General features: G+C 55.7%; 6 protein-coding genes across 6 annotated transcripts; 2 read left to right on the plus strand and 4 right to left on the minus strand.

The window, feature by feature from the left end:
* Nucleotides 1–1,042: 1,042 nt before the first annotated feature.
* WHR41_06271 (uncharacterized protein) lies at nt 1,043–2,640 on the minus strand (the record flags this gene model as incomplete). The annotated part of the gene is made up of 2 exons (XM_069374876.1): nt 1,043–1,419; nt 1,473–2,640. 2 exons carry the CDS (start codon nt 2,638–2,640, stop codon nt 1,043–1,045), a joined length of 1,545 nt encoding a protein of 514 aa, XP_069227485.1.
* Nucleotides 2,641–3,158: 518 nt separating this feature from the next.
* Nucleotides 3,159–5,190, plus strand: WHR41_06272 (uncharacterized protein; the record flags this gene model as incomplete). Its single annotated transcript, XM_069374877.1, has 5 exons — nt 3,159–3,218; nt 3,276–3,812; nt 3,857–4,437; nt 4,489–4,698; nt 4,755–5,190. The coding sequence occupies 5 exons, from the start codon at nt 3,159–3,161 to the stop codon at nt 5,188–5,190; spliced, it is 1,824 nt and encodes a 607-aa protein (XP_069227484.1).
* Nucleotides 5,191–5,214: 24 nt separating this feature from the next.
* WHR41_06273 (uncharacterized protein) lies at nt 5,215–7,157 on the minus strand (the record flags this gene model as incomplete). The annotated part of the gene is made up of 2 exons (XM_069374878.1): nt 5,215–5,367; nt 5,424–7,157. 2 exons carry the CDS (start codon nt 7,155–7,157, stop codon nt 5,215–5,217), a joined length of 1,887 nt encoding a protein of 628 aa, XP_069227483.1.
* Nucleotides 7,158–7,755: 598 nt separating this feature from the next.
* Nucleotides 7,756–9,867, minus strand: WHR41_06274 (uncharacterized protein; the record flags this gene model as incomplete). Its single annotated transcript, XM_069374879.1, has 1 exon — nt 7,756–9,867. The coding sequence occupies one exon, from the start codon at nt 9,865–9,867 to the stop codon at nt 7,756–7,758; it is 2,112 nt and encodes a 703-aa protein (XP_069227482.1).
* Nucleotides 9,868–10,747: 880 nt separating this feature from the next.
* WHR41_06275 (uncharacterized protein) lies at nt 10,748–12,130 on the plus strand (the record flags this gene model as incomplete). Its single annotated transcript, XM_069374880.1, has 1 exon — nt 10,748–12,130. One exon carries the CDS (start codon nt 10,748–10,750, stop codon nt 12,128–12,130), a length of 1,383 nt encoding a protein of 460 aa, XP_069227481.1.
* Nucleotides 12,131–12,232: 102 nt separating this feature from the next.
* On the minus strand, nt 12,233–13,783 carry WHR41_06276 (uncharacterized protein; the record flags this gene model as incomplete). Its single annotated transcript, XM_069374881.1, has 2 exons — nt 13,539–13,783; nt 12,233–13,373 (listed from the first exon to the last, which is right to left on the minus strand). The coding sequence occupies exons 1-2, from the start codon at nt 13,586–13,588 to the stop codon at nt 12,233–12,235; spliced, it is 1,191 nt and encodes a 396-aa protein (XP_069227480.1). The 5' UTR covers nt 13,589–13,783.
* Nucleotides 13,784–13,981: the final 198 nt, after the last annotated feature.

Raw genomic sequence — 13,981 nt, forward strand, 5'->3', positions numbered from 1 at the left:
CACAGCGCCACCGTATGTAATACAGCATTTTCGATTCCAGATGCTCGGGCCGTGCATCCATCCCAGTAGATTGCTATTGAAGTTGATCCCTCAGCCTGATCAATTTATTCCAATCATCACCGGTTTCCCTTTTTGCTCGGCCTTCAGTGTCGCTTGTAAGCCGCATGAGAGCGTGTGAAAACGTGCTTGCGCGACACTGCACAAGCGAATCATGGGCACCATGTTGAGCTCGGTTGCATCCAAGCGCGCTTCCGCGAGCTTTGTGGCTGTTTCAGCCTGATCATAGTCACACCTGGCAGGCTCAGCTTCCTCCCAGCGGGTTACACTTGTGCGCAGAAGCCCAATCACTGGAGACGAGGCTGAGAATGCAGCCTCGTGGCAGCAAATGGGCTGCGGCCAGAACGCGCTCGGACATGGCCGAACCGCTGCATCCTTGAGAGCTGTTTAATGTATGCACGCCATGGCAGAGCAATATCACAAGCTGATGTACACACCCTGTTCATGGCGCCACATAGAAGGCTGAGGGATGGCGTAGCTGAGCCAACGGGTTGCGAGGGCAATGTCGCCCTTGATGCAACACGACTCCATGAGCCAAAGCCTGACTAGATCATGGAGTTCCTCACCGGTCGAGGCCGCTGCCAATCAGGCTCACAGAGACTTCGCGTCACTTCTGCAACACAATCACAAAAAACATTGCCTAGGTTCTTCAGCCGCGGGTCCGCGTTCAAGTGGAAAACCCTTTAGAGCCTTGAACTAAAATGAAAAGCCTTGCGTTGTCTGTAGACAAGAGCAAAGCCGTGACCACCACCTTCGGCAATTCTCAGGATTTATTGGAGAGGATGTCGGGATCAAACCAAACTGGCACAGCTGAGAAAGTTTCGACGTATAGCACTCAAACATCTCTTGATTAATTATATGAGATCCTTCACGCAAAACTGTAGTGGGCAATGATTTTCAATACTGGAATGCAACCACGAAGTCCTGTGCACCGTTGTGTTCCATAGATGGCGAAGAAGCCAAAGATGAAGTCATACGTTCGACATCAGATCGCCAATTGCCTCGCATCAATCATCACTTGAGGTGATCGTAGAGGTCTAGCTGACTCGTCCAGCCTCTTGATGAAGGCCGGCGAAATGATCACACTGCCCTCTTTGCTCGACCAGTCAAACACAAAGGTAGAAGGCTGCGCGAAAATTAAGAGTCCTACATCGCTCGCCATCAACATAATACTGCGCAGACTGGCATCGCGGTCGGCAACGTTTTTGCCATCAAGACTCCACGGCGCGAAAGCCTCAGTCAGAGGTCTTGCTGCATAGTCGACTTTCGTTTCCAGCTGTTTCTGATACTCAGGGTTTTCCGCTGAAGTCGGTGTCAAGAAGCTAGTCAGTATACGCCATTGCGTAAATGCTTGAGAGAAGCCTATGCGGGTCAGCAGGTAAATTGATGACAATATGCTCGGACTCAGTGCTCACCTTTCTTGGACTCCGCGGCGTGTACTTGGTTCTCATCATCTGTTTCCATGTGCCACTCGTTCTGCTTTGGAACTTTGGTGTACTCGGATGGGAGCAAGGATTGCCTTGTGCTCGACCACAGGGAGATTCTATGCACTATCCGACGGACCAAGATTCCCTCGAGCAGTGAGAGATCACTTGGTAATTCGCTCAAACTGTCCGGCAACGAGTCCGAGAGATACCGTTCGAGGATCGCAGTGTCCTGGTTTCCAATCTTTCCTTGCTTTGTATGGTAAAAACCTTCAATGTGAATCTGAATTTGGTCGTAAAGTGCCTTGACTGCCCTGACAACGGTCGCATCATCTTTCTCCTGGGGCAGATGCTTTTGCCAGCCAATGACGCTCTTCGGAACCTCAAATATTTGAGTTTCTTTAGCAAAGGCCGCATGCTTCGGCTGGAAGTGCGGTTCGACAGCCGTTGATGAATTCAAATCAGATCTCGGTGATCTCGTCCTTGGACGTCGATAGCAACAGAACCAGACCAGAAAACCAATCATGAACCCCACCAAGATGCCACCCGCTATCCCACCTGCGACGCCCCCTCGGAACGCAGGAGTTGAAGTGACGGCAACTTCACAGCTGGGTGTGGGAGAACCAGAACTGGATGTGCCATTTTGGGTCGCGGTCGCTGTTTGGATTCCAGAGTCGCTCGTTTTACCTGAGTCTTGCGACACAGTGTCGGTGGACGGAATCTGGCCTTCAGGCGCTTCACTCCTTGCGTCAGGCGCTTCTATCATGATGGCCTGCAGTTTCTCTACAAACCATGAGAGAGCAGTTGTCGGCTGCTCTGCCACTGGCACGAAAAGGGTACTCCCTTTTGACACGGTGAATTCGTCGCCGGTCTCGGCTTTGGCATAATCAATATTCCCGACGTAAACTTGGAAAGGGCTGGGCGGGTCTGTCTGGCGCGGTGGCCCAAAAGCAGCGTTGAGAGCTTTTGCGTCCGCCACACGGTTTCCTTTCGTCGCGCTGAGAGGGATGTATAGAGTAATATCTTGGGGCCAGGCTTGAGGTCCTTGATTCCATGCTGCATTCCATGTTGCTATTGTAGCCTGTTTCGCGCCATCGACGGTATTGGTGAAGATTCCCACAGATCCATCTGTAGGCACGGGTTGAATTATTGAAGCCATTCTAATCAGCCTTTCAAGACTCTTCGAACGATATTATTTTGGCTGTCCAGAAAATTTGACAAGATATTCTGGAGGTGTGAAAGTACAATGAGTGAAACTTACGTTATTGACCCAAGCAATGTAACGTCCGTATTTGCCGCATCGCACAACTCCCTTCGCAGAGGCCAAGAATATGATTTTAGCGGCATGCACGCCTCCTGCACGCTGCATGCAGTAATTAGTGATTGCCTGCAATGTCGGCTCGCAACAGCAAGAATCACACACCCACAGACCCTCAGCCTCGCGCCTGGGTTCGGGTAACGTCTTGATTCGGGAGCATGTGCATCGCTGAAGCAGGGGTGGATGGGTGATCAAATCAGGGCTGTACACCGGTCCGCCGAGCTCTACAGCCTCGTCTTGTTGCAAACAAGGCTGGAAACCCAGGTCTTGAAGATGCCCCGCGTCGCCGAAATTTGGCAGCCCTGTCGAGAGTCCGACCAGATCTCGACACTCACTTCAATCTCATTCACATTGTAAGGATGTTGGACATGAGAAGGCCAGATATTGTGGTCGGGATCGACATTGGTCAGACCTGCTCGGTAAGATCGGTTCTCCACAATTGCTTCCTTGCCAATCAGCGCAGCTGATCAGAACAGGGAGTCGCCTACTCGATCGGACCCGACTGGAGCGATCCCAAAACGATCAATCAATGGCCAAGCAACGATGGTATGGAAAAAGCCGACAAAGTCGCAACACGAGTCGGTTACAGCAAAACGCGCAAGACACTTCGGAACTGGGGCTTCGAGTCGGTCTTTGGCGACGAGACCATCGAAGTTCGCGAGCAGTTCAAGCTGACTCTCGATCCCAAATATCAAGACTACCGGCCGTATAGCTGCCATGACGCAAGGCAGTGGTACTTCGACTACCTCACCTGCTTACACCGGCAGATCGAGAATTATTTCGACACGGTAATCCCGAGGTTCCGGACGATGAATGTGGAATACACTTTCAGCACGCCGACGACATGGACAAATCCCGCCATGATTGCTAGTTTGGAGAAGTTGATCAAGAAAGCCGGTTTTGCGGGGACTGTGAACCAGACTGTACGCATCGCACTGACCGAGGCTGAAGCCGCGGCCATTGAGGCCTCGACGACACAATACCGTAAGGGAGACATCTTCTTGATCTGCGATGTACGGTCCCCGCCCCTTCGTATGGAGCATACTAACCATCGCAGGCGGGCGGCGGCACAACCGACGTGAACACTCTTCGAGTGAAATCGACAGACGGAAGAATCGAGCTCGAGCCTCTGGACCATGTCGAAGGCGTCTCTGTCGGCTCCACCCTGATAGACTTCAAGATGGCAGAACACATCGGGGGGCGACTCCAACTGATTAAGGAACATCTCGACCAAGATCCCATGTATCTGGCGGAAGAGATGTTGGCCGGAAAATTCCAGACAGTGAAACATTCATTTCCCAACCCGCCGGTCGAGCAATTCTACCTGGACGTCAAAGGGTTAGCCGGGTCGCAGTCGTTTCCCGAAGCCGGGATCGTTAACTCGAAGATGATCATCGACAGGTCGACGCTGAAAGACTTCTTCGACGAGCAAATCACGCAAATCTTCCAGTTGATCGATGAACGGCTAATGGCGCTGGAAACCGGATTCCCTGACCAGCAGGTGTCGTATGTGATTCTTTCCGGCGGGCTGGGTAGCTCACCTTATCTCTACATGGAGGTAAAGAGACGATACGAGATGAACTACGGATTCAAGTCCAACAACACATCATTGATCCGGATCATGAGGGTGCTTGAGCCGTGAGTCGAAAGCGTCCAGAGCAGCTCCCAACTATGCTGACACACTTCCAGTCAACTTGCCGTCGTACGCGGACTTGTTCGTGAGCGGACACAGCAGCTCGGACTCAGCACCTCCATCGGGCAGGAAGTGTTCAAAACCCGAAGGTGCCGCAATAGTTATGGCATCGTTGTCCGAGCACCCTATGACGAGAGCAAACATCAGGGGTTGCAGTTCTTCAAGGATAATCTCAACCGAGGCAGGTGGGTGCCGAACCTAGTCGAGTAAGTCCCACAGCCCGCGCGAGGTCAAATTGACGGTTCAATGCTGACTGCGTCAGGTGGTTCGTCAAGGAAGGAGAAGAGATCAAAGTCGGTGAAGGGATCCCTCGCCGGTACACCGCGACGCTTGGAGAGCACGATCACCATAATACGCGCGAGGCACAAATCGTGATGTCGTCGCTCCCAGCTGGTCAGCTACCCCAATTGACGACCGACAAGGGTTGCGAGAAGGTTGTGATGATTAAATACCAGTTGACGGGGAATGACATGAAGCTGAAGAACAGGCAGCTGTGGAAAGTCGGGAAGAAGTACTGGAAGGCGGAGTTCATTTTCGTTGTCAATATCGGTCCCGCTGACCTCCGCTTCAACATTGTTGGCAAGAACGGGGTCCTGAGCTCCGGACACGACAAGCTGGACGTCGAGTTCATGGATCCTTATCAGGAACAGAGTAGCCCAAAGTCTCAGGTCGCCACGGAGTTCATTCGGTACGGTTGATGTAGCCAAGTAATGACGTTCCAATTAGCCACTCCCATGAGCCTCATCTCTCACCTGATGCACTAAGCCTTCTTCATGAGCCTTAATCTGCAGTGCCAAAAACTTTGAGTAAATGCGGCACAGCGCCAGGTTACCTCCCATGAACCATAGTTTCGGATGTCCACATGGCCGCCACATCTACGAAACGGTCAGCACATTTCCATGGGATTACACCGACACCATAAGGCACTCACCGCATTGACTTCGCCCTCCTCATCCAAATCCCACACCTCCCGACATCTGTCAGCGACTTTATCACCCATCGCCTTCCTCAGCGTCGTATTCATACTGTCATACCCCGTAGCAAGCACAACGACATCCGCCTGCAACTCCCTCCCATCAGCCAGATCAAGTGCGTTCTCCGTGAATCCTTTGATCCCCTCCGGACTCTGCGCCATCTTGATCTTGCCATCGATGATCAGCTGACTGGCGCCAACATCAATATAATACCCGCCACCGCGCGTGATGTACTTCCTATAGATTCCCGAACCATCATGCCCGGCATCAAAATTGAAACCGGCCTTGCGTAGACCATCCAGACTCTCTTTCTCAGCCTGGGCGATCCGCTCCGTAACGCCCACGTTCAGCGCAAACTGGACCGGGAGCGGAAGACTCTGTCCGAAAATGTCGGCATCTTCGGTCGGCGGTCCGGACTCGTCGTACAAGCCTTCGTTCATCATGAGGAGGCCTTTCTTAGCAGACAAGACGTAAGTGCCGCGCCGCTGGAGCATGGTCACTTCAGCGCCGTTCTCGCAGTAGTTCTGTGCGATATCATGTCCCGAGTTACCGGTGCCGACGACGACGACGCGCTTACCGGCGACGTCGCCATGGAAAGTGGCGCCTTTGTGCTTGCTGCCGTGGTAGACGGTGCCTTTGAAGGAGTCCTGGCCGGGGAAAGAAGGGATACGAGGTTCGCCTGAGTGGCCGGTGCAGAAGACGACGTGGGAGGGTTTCATGAGGCGCGAGGAGCCGTCGCCACGGGTGACGTCGACAGTCCAGGTTTGGGTTTTGTCGGAGAAGTGTGCGGACTTGATGCTGGATCTCATCCAGATGTTCAGCTCCATGGCGCTGGCGTAGATCTCGAACCAGTCTGCGAGCTTGTCTTTCGGCGTGAACAGCGGCCAGTTTTCCGGGAACTTCATGAAAGCCATGTGCGTCAAATGGACCGGATCGTGGGTGACGAGAGTCCTATATCGGTGACGCCAATTATCACCGACACGCTCGTTCTTGTCGACGATCAGGACCGACAGGCCCAAGGCCTGCAAACGAGCGCCCAGGTTGAGACCAGCTTGCCCGACGCCGACAATCAAAACCGCCGGCTGGTCGTCCAGAAACTCTTTCTGGCGTTCCCGCCGCTCATACCAGTTGCCTTCAGCCGCACCGCCCTTCAGCGAACTATTTCCGCCATGCGGTCTGAGATGCCCGGCAATCTCTCTCGCAGCGTGTAGTTCTTGCAGAGCAGTATAGATCATATGAGCTTTCCACTGGCCGCTGGGCAAGCAGACCAGTCTGACCATGCCCTTGCCGGTTCCAACGCTGGTCTCAAAAGAGAACATAGTCTCCACCCACTCCAAGTCCTCGATGGGAGTCTCCTTCCTAGGTGCGAACTGGCCGGACTCGTAAGCCTTGAGATTGCGGAAGCCGACCTTCGCGATCCTGGGTTCCAGCAGGTCGATGATGCCCGCTATGCCCCGACGTGTGTGGAATTCCCAGTCGAGGGCGAGGTGGTCGCGCCACCATCCATCTTCGTGGATCACGCTGCTGAGGCTACTGGCATTGCCACTGGAGAGAGCAGCTTCGAAGGATGCAAGCCACTTATGAGCGATAACTTCCGGAGAAGTGACTTCTTTTACTGATAGTGTGGCACCAGTCTTGCAGAACTTTGGGAGAGAGACGTCATGTATCGAGGCGACCGTGGGAGTCGCCATGTTGTCCAAACTGTACAGAGAGATATCACAAGAGGAACGAAGTTTGAGGACCTACCGTGCAATGCAACAATCGTTCAAATATCCATTCCTACCCGTCCACCCCGGCAACTCGAACCGCACAGCTAAGCTCGCGCATCGCCATCCCTTCCCACGCGGCGATTGCAAGCCGATCGCACGTGGGTATTATTCCCGTAGCGGAAGTCAACCTCGCGCAACCTGCACGACGGGTCTTCGGTTCCGCAATACTGGAGGCGGCCCGAAGAAAAGAGTGGCGCCGTGAGGAGAGCGCAGAGGAAAGTCGCCAAGTCTGACGTGGTGGAGGGAAGCAAGTTTGGCGAGGGTCGGTGTAATGATGAGCCGAGGGACTTGCTCTGGGGCAACATCAGCACGTCAAAAGTGGAAACGAATGCAGATGTCTATCAGCAGCGTCCGTTAGGAAACGCAGGGAAGTGTCGAACGGAGCATCTTCCCATCCTAAGTCGACTCGAGGGTCGATGTGTGACAAACTCGCGTCTTGGTAGACAACTCGTCGAATGAAAATACGCAGTACTATGCAAGCTCTGATCTATATAAACAACACTCAACCACACTCCCTCCCTCAAATAACCAGATACAAGCTTGTCAAAAAGCTCGGCCCGACAAATAATCCCAGCCAAAAGATAACATTCCCCAGCACCGTCCTCCCCTTCAACAACTTCGTCCTCGAGAGCGTGACAAGCGGCATCTGCAGCAACTGCATCGTGAACAGATAACCCCTGACCTTCTTGAACAGGATCGCCATGCAAAGTTCATGAACCAGAGCGCTGAGCAAGAAAGTCACGAACGTCGCGGCGTTGCGGCTCAGATGGAAACTGCTGATACTCGAATGGTAGACGTGGCGGAGCAAGAAATTATGCACGGGCCGGTTCCAGTCGCGCGCGTACTGGTCCCAGGAGACAGAATTCCACCAGTCGCCGTAGAAGCCGCGGTCGGCGAAGCGCGTGAGCTCCGCGAGGACGTTGAGGATGCACTCCCAGATGACGTACCAGGTGAGGAGCTGCTCGATGAGGAGCGGGAAGAGCATCTCGGAGACGATGAAAGGGAACTCCTTCCAGCGCTCTTCGATCGGCATGCCGGCTTCCTTCATGGCGACGGTGCGGGCGACGGGCGGGTAGATGAAAGCCTGGGAGATGACCATCATGACGCAGAGGACGCCGAAGGTGGCGGTGGTTTTCTCCGCGACGTACCACCAGTTGGTGCGCTCTTGGCGGGGATAGTCGAGCTCGTAGACAAGGGTTGGGAGGCAGATGAACTCGGCGAAGTTGGCGAGGCGGAGGTTTGAGGGGTAGGTGTTGTGCCGGTCGGGACACGGCATTTTGCCCTCGAGCTGTTTGTCTAGGTCGGCGATCTCGGAGTTGATGACGCTCTGGAATGCTTGAAGTTGGGCGAGGTCGAAGGGACGACCAGATTCGATGGCGGAGGCGACAGTGGCAACGTCGGATTTCTCGGTGGCTAGGTTTGTGCTGGTGCGGAGCATGGAAGGGCGGCGGTTCTTCAGGCTGCCGTTGGATTGACCAACGATGTCTGCACTCTCGGTCTTGCCCTGATCTCTGGGCACCGGCTGAGCAAGCTCGAGCTGCTTGAGCTTTCGTTGCAGTGCTTTCCTTCGGCGGCTCACACTCGAAAGATAGCCGTTGTAGAAAGCAAAGCTATGCATCTTCATGATGAAGACTAGGCAGTGCAGGAAGATGAAGATAGAGTGGGTCCACGGCCACTCACGAAACCACGTCCACCAGATGACAGTTCCAAGGTACACGGATTGCCAGATGTTCTGAATGATCCAGCCTTGTCTAGCCCAGCTGATATAATCCTTTTGCACAAGCTTCTGGAGAAGGAAAGCCTCGACGGTTGCAGCACACATGACGCCGTCTGTAATCCCAAGTACCAGGAGGTCACGGCTGAACATCAGCTTCATGATCTGGTTGTTACCCAAAATGCTGCCGTGATTGCGCCAGTTGCGCATGGAAACCTGAACGAAGATGAGGACCATAGCTAGCCAGAACAAAGTGAAGAAGCCGAAGAAAGGGCTTTCGGATGTGGCTGGGTTCTGTCGGTCGAACGTAGTGAACTGTCTCGTGAAGACCAGATCTCGGAATCGTGTCCTCGTCTTGTCCTTGGCATCACGCTTCTCCCTTTCGATGCCTTTTTGCAAGATCTCGCTGATTTCGGGATCGTCGGCCGTCAAGACGTATTCACCTTTAACGCCAGTCTTTTGCAGCTTGACTTGGATGCTCCTCCTGCGATTCAGGCCGCCGTCGCTGCCAGGCTCAGACTGCCGCCGTGTCTGTCCTCCGCCATTCTCAACATTAGGCCTGTAGGACTCGTCCAAGCTCTTCCTCGTGTTTGCGACGAGCGTGTCCGGGTCGAGTTGGATGTCATCGTAGTCTTCTATTTCATCACTCGACTCTTGGTCTACAATAGCCGAGTCGGATTTGGAGCGTGAGGCGAAGTCCTGCTTGTGCACGCCGTTGCCGTTGCTCGGTGCGTGGCCATCGCCGTGACCGTTGCCGTTGCTGGGAGCGGTGTTTTCGGTATTGGAGGGTGATGCAGACGCAAGACTGGGCTGCAGCTCAGCAATGCTATTCCGGCCTAGCTTGCCGACCAACTGTGGTGCGTCGAGAGTATCATGGTGCTGCAAGTGCGGGCGGGATGCGGGCTGCGCGTCAGACATGGCGGATGCTGACGCGGCGGTGTTGCGACGATGCAGTGCTCGGGACAAGATCACAAGGCAGAGGAGAGGAGATGCATGATGGACGTCGGGTGAGGTGGATGTCGGTGGCTACGCCATCAGGCAAGGGTGATTACTCGCGCAGGCGAAGGCAGGCGATGGCGAGCAGTGCACCGCAGCGCCCAGGCCAAAGGCCAAAGCGTTCGCAAGGATGACGTCCGTCGCCTTCCGCCGCCCCAAGCCACATGGCCGCCCGTAGTTTCAGCCCTACGAGTGCCGAGGACGGCCAATGATGGTGGCAGAAACGGCCATTCGCCGGATGACCTTGGGGCTCGTTTATCTGATCTCTGGATGATGTTGCGGTGCAGGACCGTGTTGCACATGCGGCAAATTTTTGATTGTACATGCATACGTACTTCTTGTGAGAACATCACCCCCAGCTCCTCGTCATCCTGCTTCTGTCATTTCCTACCACCAATTCCCACCGCGCCTACTCGTCCGCCAAGCTGGTTGAAACTTGAGGCGTGCGATGTGATATCTTTTGGCGTTGCGTGGCGTGTGGTGGCCTGAGGTGTCTCGGCAGACGGGCCGACGACGGACAGGCATCCAGGCAGCCACAGCCGACGGCGCGGACGACGTGGGTTTGGCGGGGCAGAACGAGGGGACCCTGGCTTTGCCTGGCTTTGCCTGGCGCGCCGGGCGGGCGTTGCTCTCTGCAGCAAGAGAAAAAGACGAGGTGGGGCTGGCAGACCGAGCATCTTGACCGGCACCAGACCAGCATTGCGACACACCACAGCAACATCCTCATACTCACCATATACCCTCTCCTCCCAGCATATCCTTCACACACCTCTACAGTAGCACATCAATTCTTTCGCCCACAATGTCCGGCGAGACGACCGAGAAGCAGGACGTCGCCATGGCCGCCGGCGTCGACCTCGACACCACCAACGACGAGATCCTCCTGGCCGCCACCAACCACGACATTGAGACTCTCCGCCGTCTTCTGGGCAGCGACGTCGGTGCTGCAAACGTGCAAGACCCTGACACCGGCTTTGCGCCCTTACACGCCGCCGTCGCTGCGTGCGAAGCAGACGATGAGGAAATGAAAGACGCCGACGGCGAGGGCGGACTTGTTCACGGCGCGGCACTTGGCGAGGAGTCCTGCCTGCAGACTGTCCAGCTGCTCTTCGAGAACGGCGCCATCTGGAACGAGCTGGACAACAACGACGAGACACCCGGATGCATTGCCAACAGACTCAAGCTGAAGACCGTCTACGAGGCTATTGTGCAGGCTGGCATGAGGGCGGAGCTGCTGTTCAACCGTCTAGACGCCTTCGCACCTTTGGTTGAGGAGGACTCAGAGGAAGAGGACGAGGACGAAAAGATTGAGGGCTTCGAGCCTTCGCCTGCTGGCGTTGAGGTTCCTGTCGCAACTGGAAACGGCGACGTGCACGACCCTGTGGAAGGCTTCGAGCCGACTCCCAACCCCAGCAAAGACGCCGCAGCCGACGAGACCGACTCTAGCGTGCCTACTCTCGTCCAGACCACAGCCAATGGCGAGACCGTCCAGCCCACGGAGCTCGCAAACCCGAACGTCAACAGCGAAGACTACCTGGCCTCCGACCTCGAATACTCGGGCGACCGCCTGCTCGACTCGGACAAGAACGCCGTGATGATGGACTGGGAGACGGAGATCATGTTCAAGTCCGTCGACAAGCTGGTCGGCGACCGCACCGGCCTGCGCACCATGAACGTCGGCTTCGGCATGGGTATCGTCGACGGAGCATTCCTGGCCAAAGACCCCGCCATGCACCACATTATCGAAGCGCACCCGCAAGTTCACAAGCGCATGCGCGAGAACGGCTGGTACGACAAGCCCAACGTGACCGTTCACGAGGGCAGGTGGCAGGACATTCTCCCCAAGCTTGTCGAGGAGGGCGTGGTGTTGGACGGGATTTACTTCGACACGTACGCGGAGGACTACAAAGACCTCAAGATCTTCTTCCAAGACTACGTGATCGCGCTGCTGGACAGCAAGGGTCTTTTCGGCTTCTACAACGGGCTGGGAGCCGACAGGCAGGTGTGCTACGATGTGTACACGCGCATTGTCGAGATCGATCTGTTCGAGGCGGGTATGGACACCGAATGGATCGACATTCAGGTGCCGGATCTGGACAGCAAGGACGAGTGGAAGGGCGTCAGGCACAAGTACTGGGACAACGTGAACCCGTACCGCCTGCCGACGTGCAAGTTCCTGGGCTGAAGGGAAGAAAAGTTGGGAAAAAGGAAAAGGGAAAAAGGAAAATACAATACCCCAGCAAAATGAAACGAAATGTCATCCACGTCCAGCATCTTCAATGTTTCATTACGCCCCACTCTTCGCTTGCTTCGGCCGCTCCGGCAAGTCCACCTTCACCCCGGGATCCCCTTTCCTCCTCTCCTCCCACCCTCCCAGCAATCCATTGCTCTCCACATTCCCTATCCCACCAGCCTTCCTCGCCTGCTCCACTCCCACAACAGGTAGTCTCTCGACCCCTTTCTCTTTCCAACTCCCCGGTACGACCTTGGGATCTAGCAAGCCCACCTGCACAAGCACACCCGCCTGATCCCAGTAGACATTCTCCTGCGCCAATTTCCCCCCTCTAACCGTCACGACCGACACAAGCGGAAAACTAACCTGCTTCTGACTCGGAGGCACACCCGGTAGAAGCCAAGGTATTTGCGCCGTATGTTTGAACGAAAGCACAAACTCATCCACAACCCGATCAGACCCAATCGTCCTACTAAGCAACTTCAACTTCGCCGAAGGCGGCAACGCGCCCAGAAAATAATCCCTATAAAACACAAACAAATCCCTCTGCCCGACACCCCCCGTCAGCGTCGGGAGGTAAATGACCTCGGGCGGCGCCTCGCTCCCCGTCGTCATATTCCTCACGACCTCCGCCGCACTGCCCCCAAACCCCGCCCTCTTGTGCGCCTCGCGCACGCCCTCCAGCTCCACAGACGCATCCTGCTTGAAGGCCCTCCTCAGCACAGCAAGCGTGCGGCTCCAGGACAGACTCGCCGCGACGGCATCGTACTCGTCCAGATCCGCCTCGGCGAAGCCGGGCTCCGCGCCCGCGCCGTACGTATAGGACGTCCAAGCCGGGGCGAAACTCTGCGAGGCAGCGAGGTGCGTGAGAACCTGCAGACTCGGGGGAAAAATGGCCTTGGGGTTGGCGATGGCGGTGGGGTAGTAAGCGACGAGGGCGCAGACGTGGGGTTGGGGGGAAGCGTAGAAGTCGAGGGCGGCGGTGGCGGCGGCGCCGAAGGCGAGGAGGGCGTAGGACTCGCCGATTTCGAGGTCGTCGGCGATGTGGCGGAGGGGGGTGAGGTCGATTTTGGAGGAGCCTTTGGGCGGGAGGAGAGGGATGTAGGATGTGGAGAAGCCTTCGGAGCGCAGGAGGGAGATGAGGGAGGAGTCGAAGGAGGGGTCGTCGCTGGCTATGTGCACGCGGGGTGGCATTCTGGTGTTGTGGCGTCGTTAGCGTCGGGTGGTGGCTTGATGGACGGTCTTGAGGGTGAGGTATGCGCGCGGGTCAATTGAGATGACAGTGTGAAGAAAGCGATTGAGAGAGAGAGAGAGAGAGAGAGAGAGAGAGAGAGAATGTGGCGATGCGCACGCTACCTACTTGTTGAAACTGAGAAAGCCGCTGCCGAGACTTGGGGTGATGTTGCTCATAGCTAGAGCTGCACCAGGTCGAAGCGGGTGCAGGTGGAGTGAGGGGCAAAATGATCGATGGTGCTTATCTTATCACCAGAAGCTCCAAAAGCCGTTGGCAATGGCGTAGGGCTGCAGCAGCGTCGCACGGCCGTTTATATCAACTCGAAGGTCGCGAACGGCAGCGAGGCGAGCAGATTGCGTCAGACACGGGTGGATGTGGGAGGGAAAGCAAGGCACCACGCGGCAGACAGCGACACCCTGGCTCGCATTGGCAGTGGGCGGAATGCTGGGATGCTGGCATTCGTCACGGCGGCAGAGGGGGCATGGCAGGTATCCAGGTATCTCGCGCCTGAAACACGCCACCCCAAAGCTTCGGCATGCCGTAACCCTAACCCTAAGCCTTGCAAATTA

This window comes from Cladosporium halotolerans, assembly GCF_011745625.1.
Source record: "Cladosporium halotolerans strain TM138-S3 chromosome Unknown Sca26, whole genome shotgun sequence".
Lineage (NCBI taxonomy): Eukaryota > Fungi > Ascomycota > Dothideomycetes > Cladosporiales > Cladosporiaceae > Cladosporium > Cladosporium halotolerans.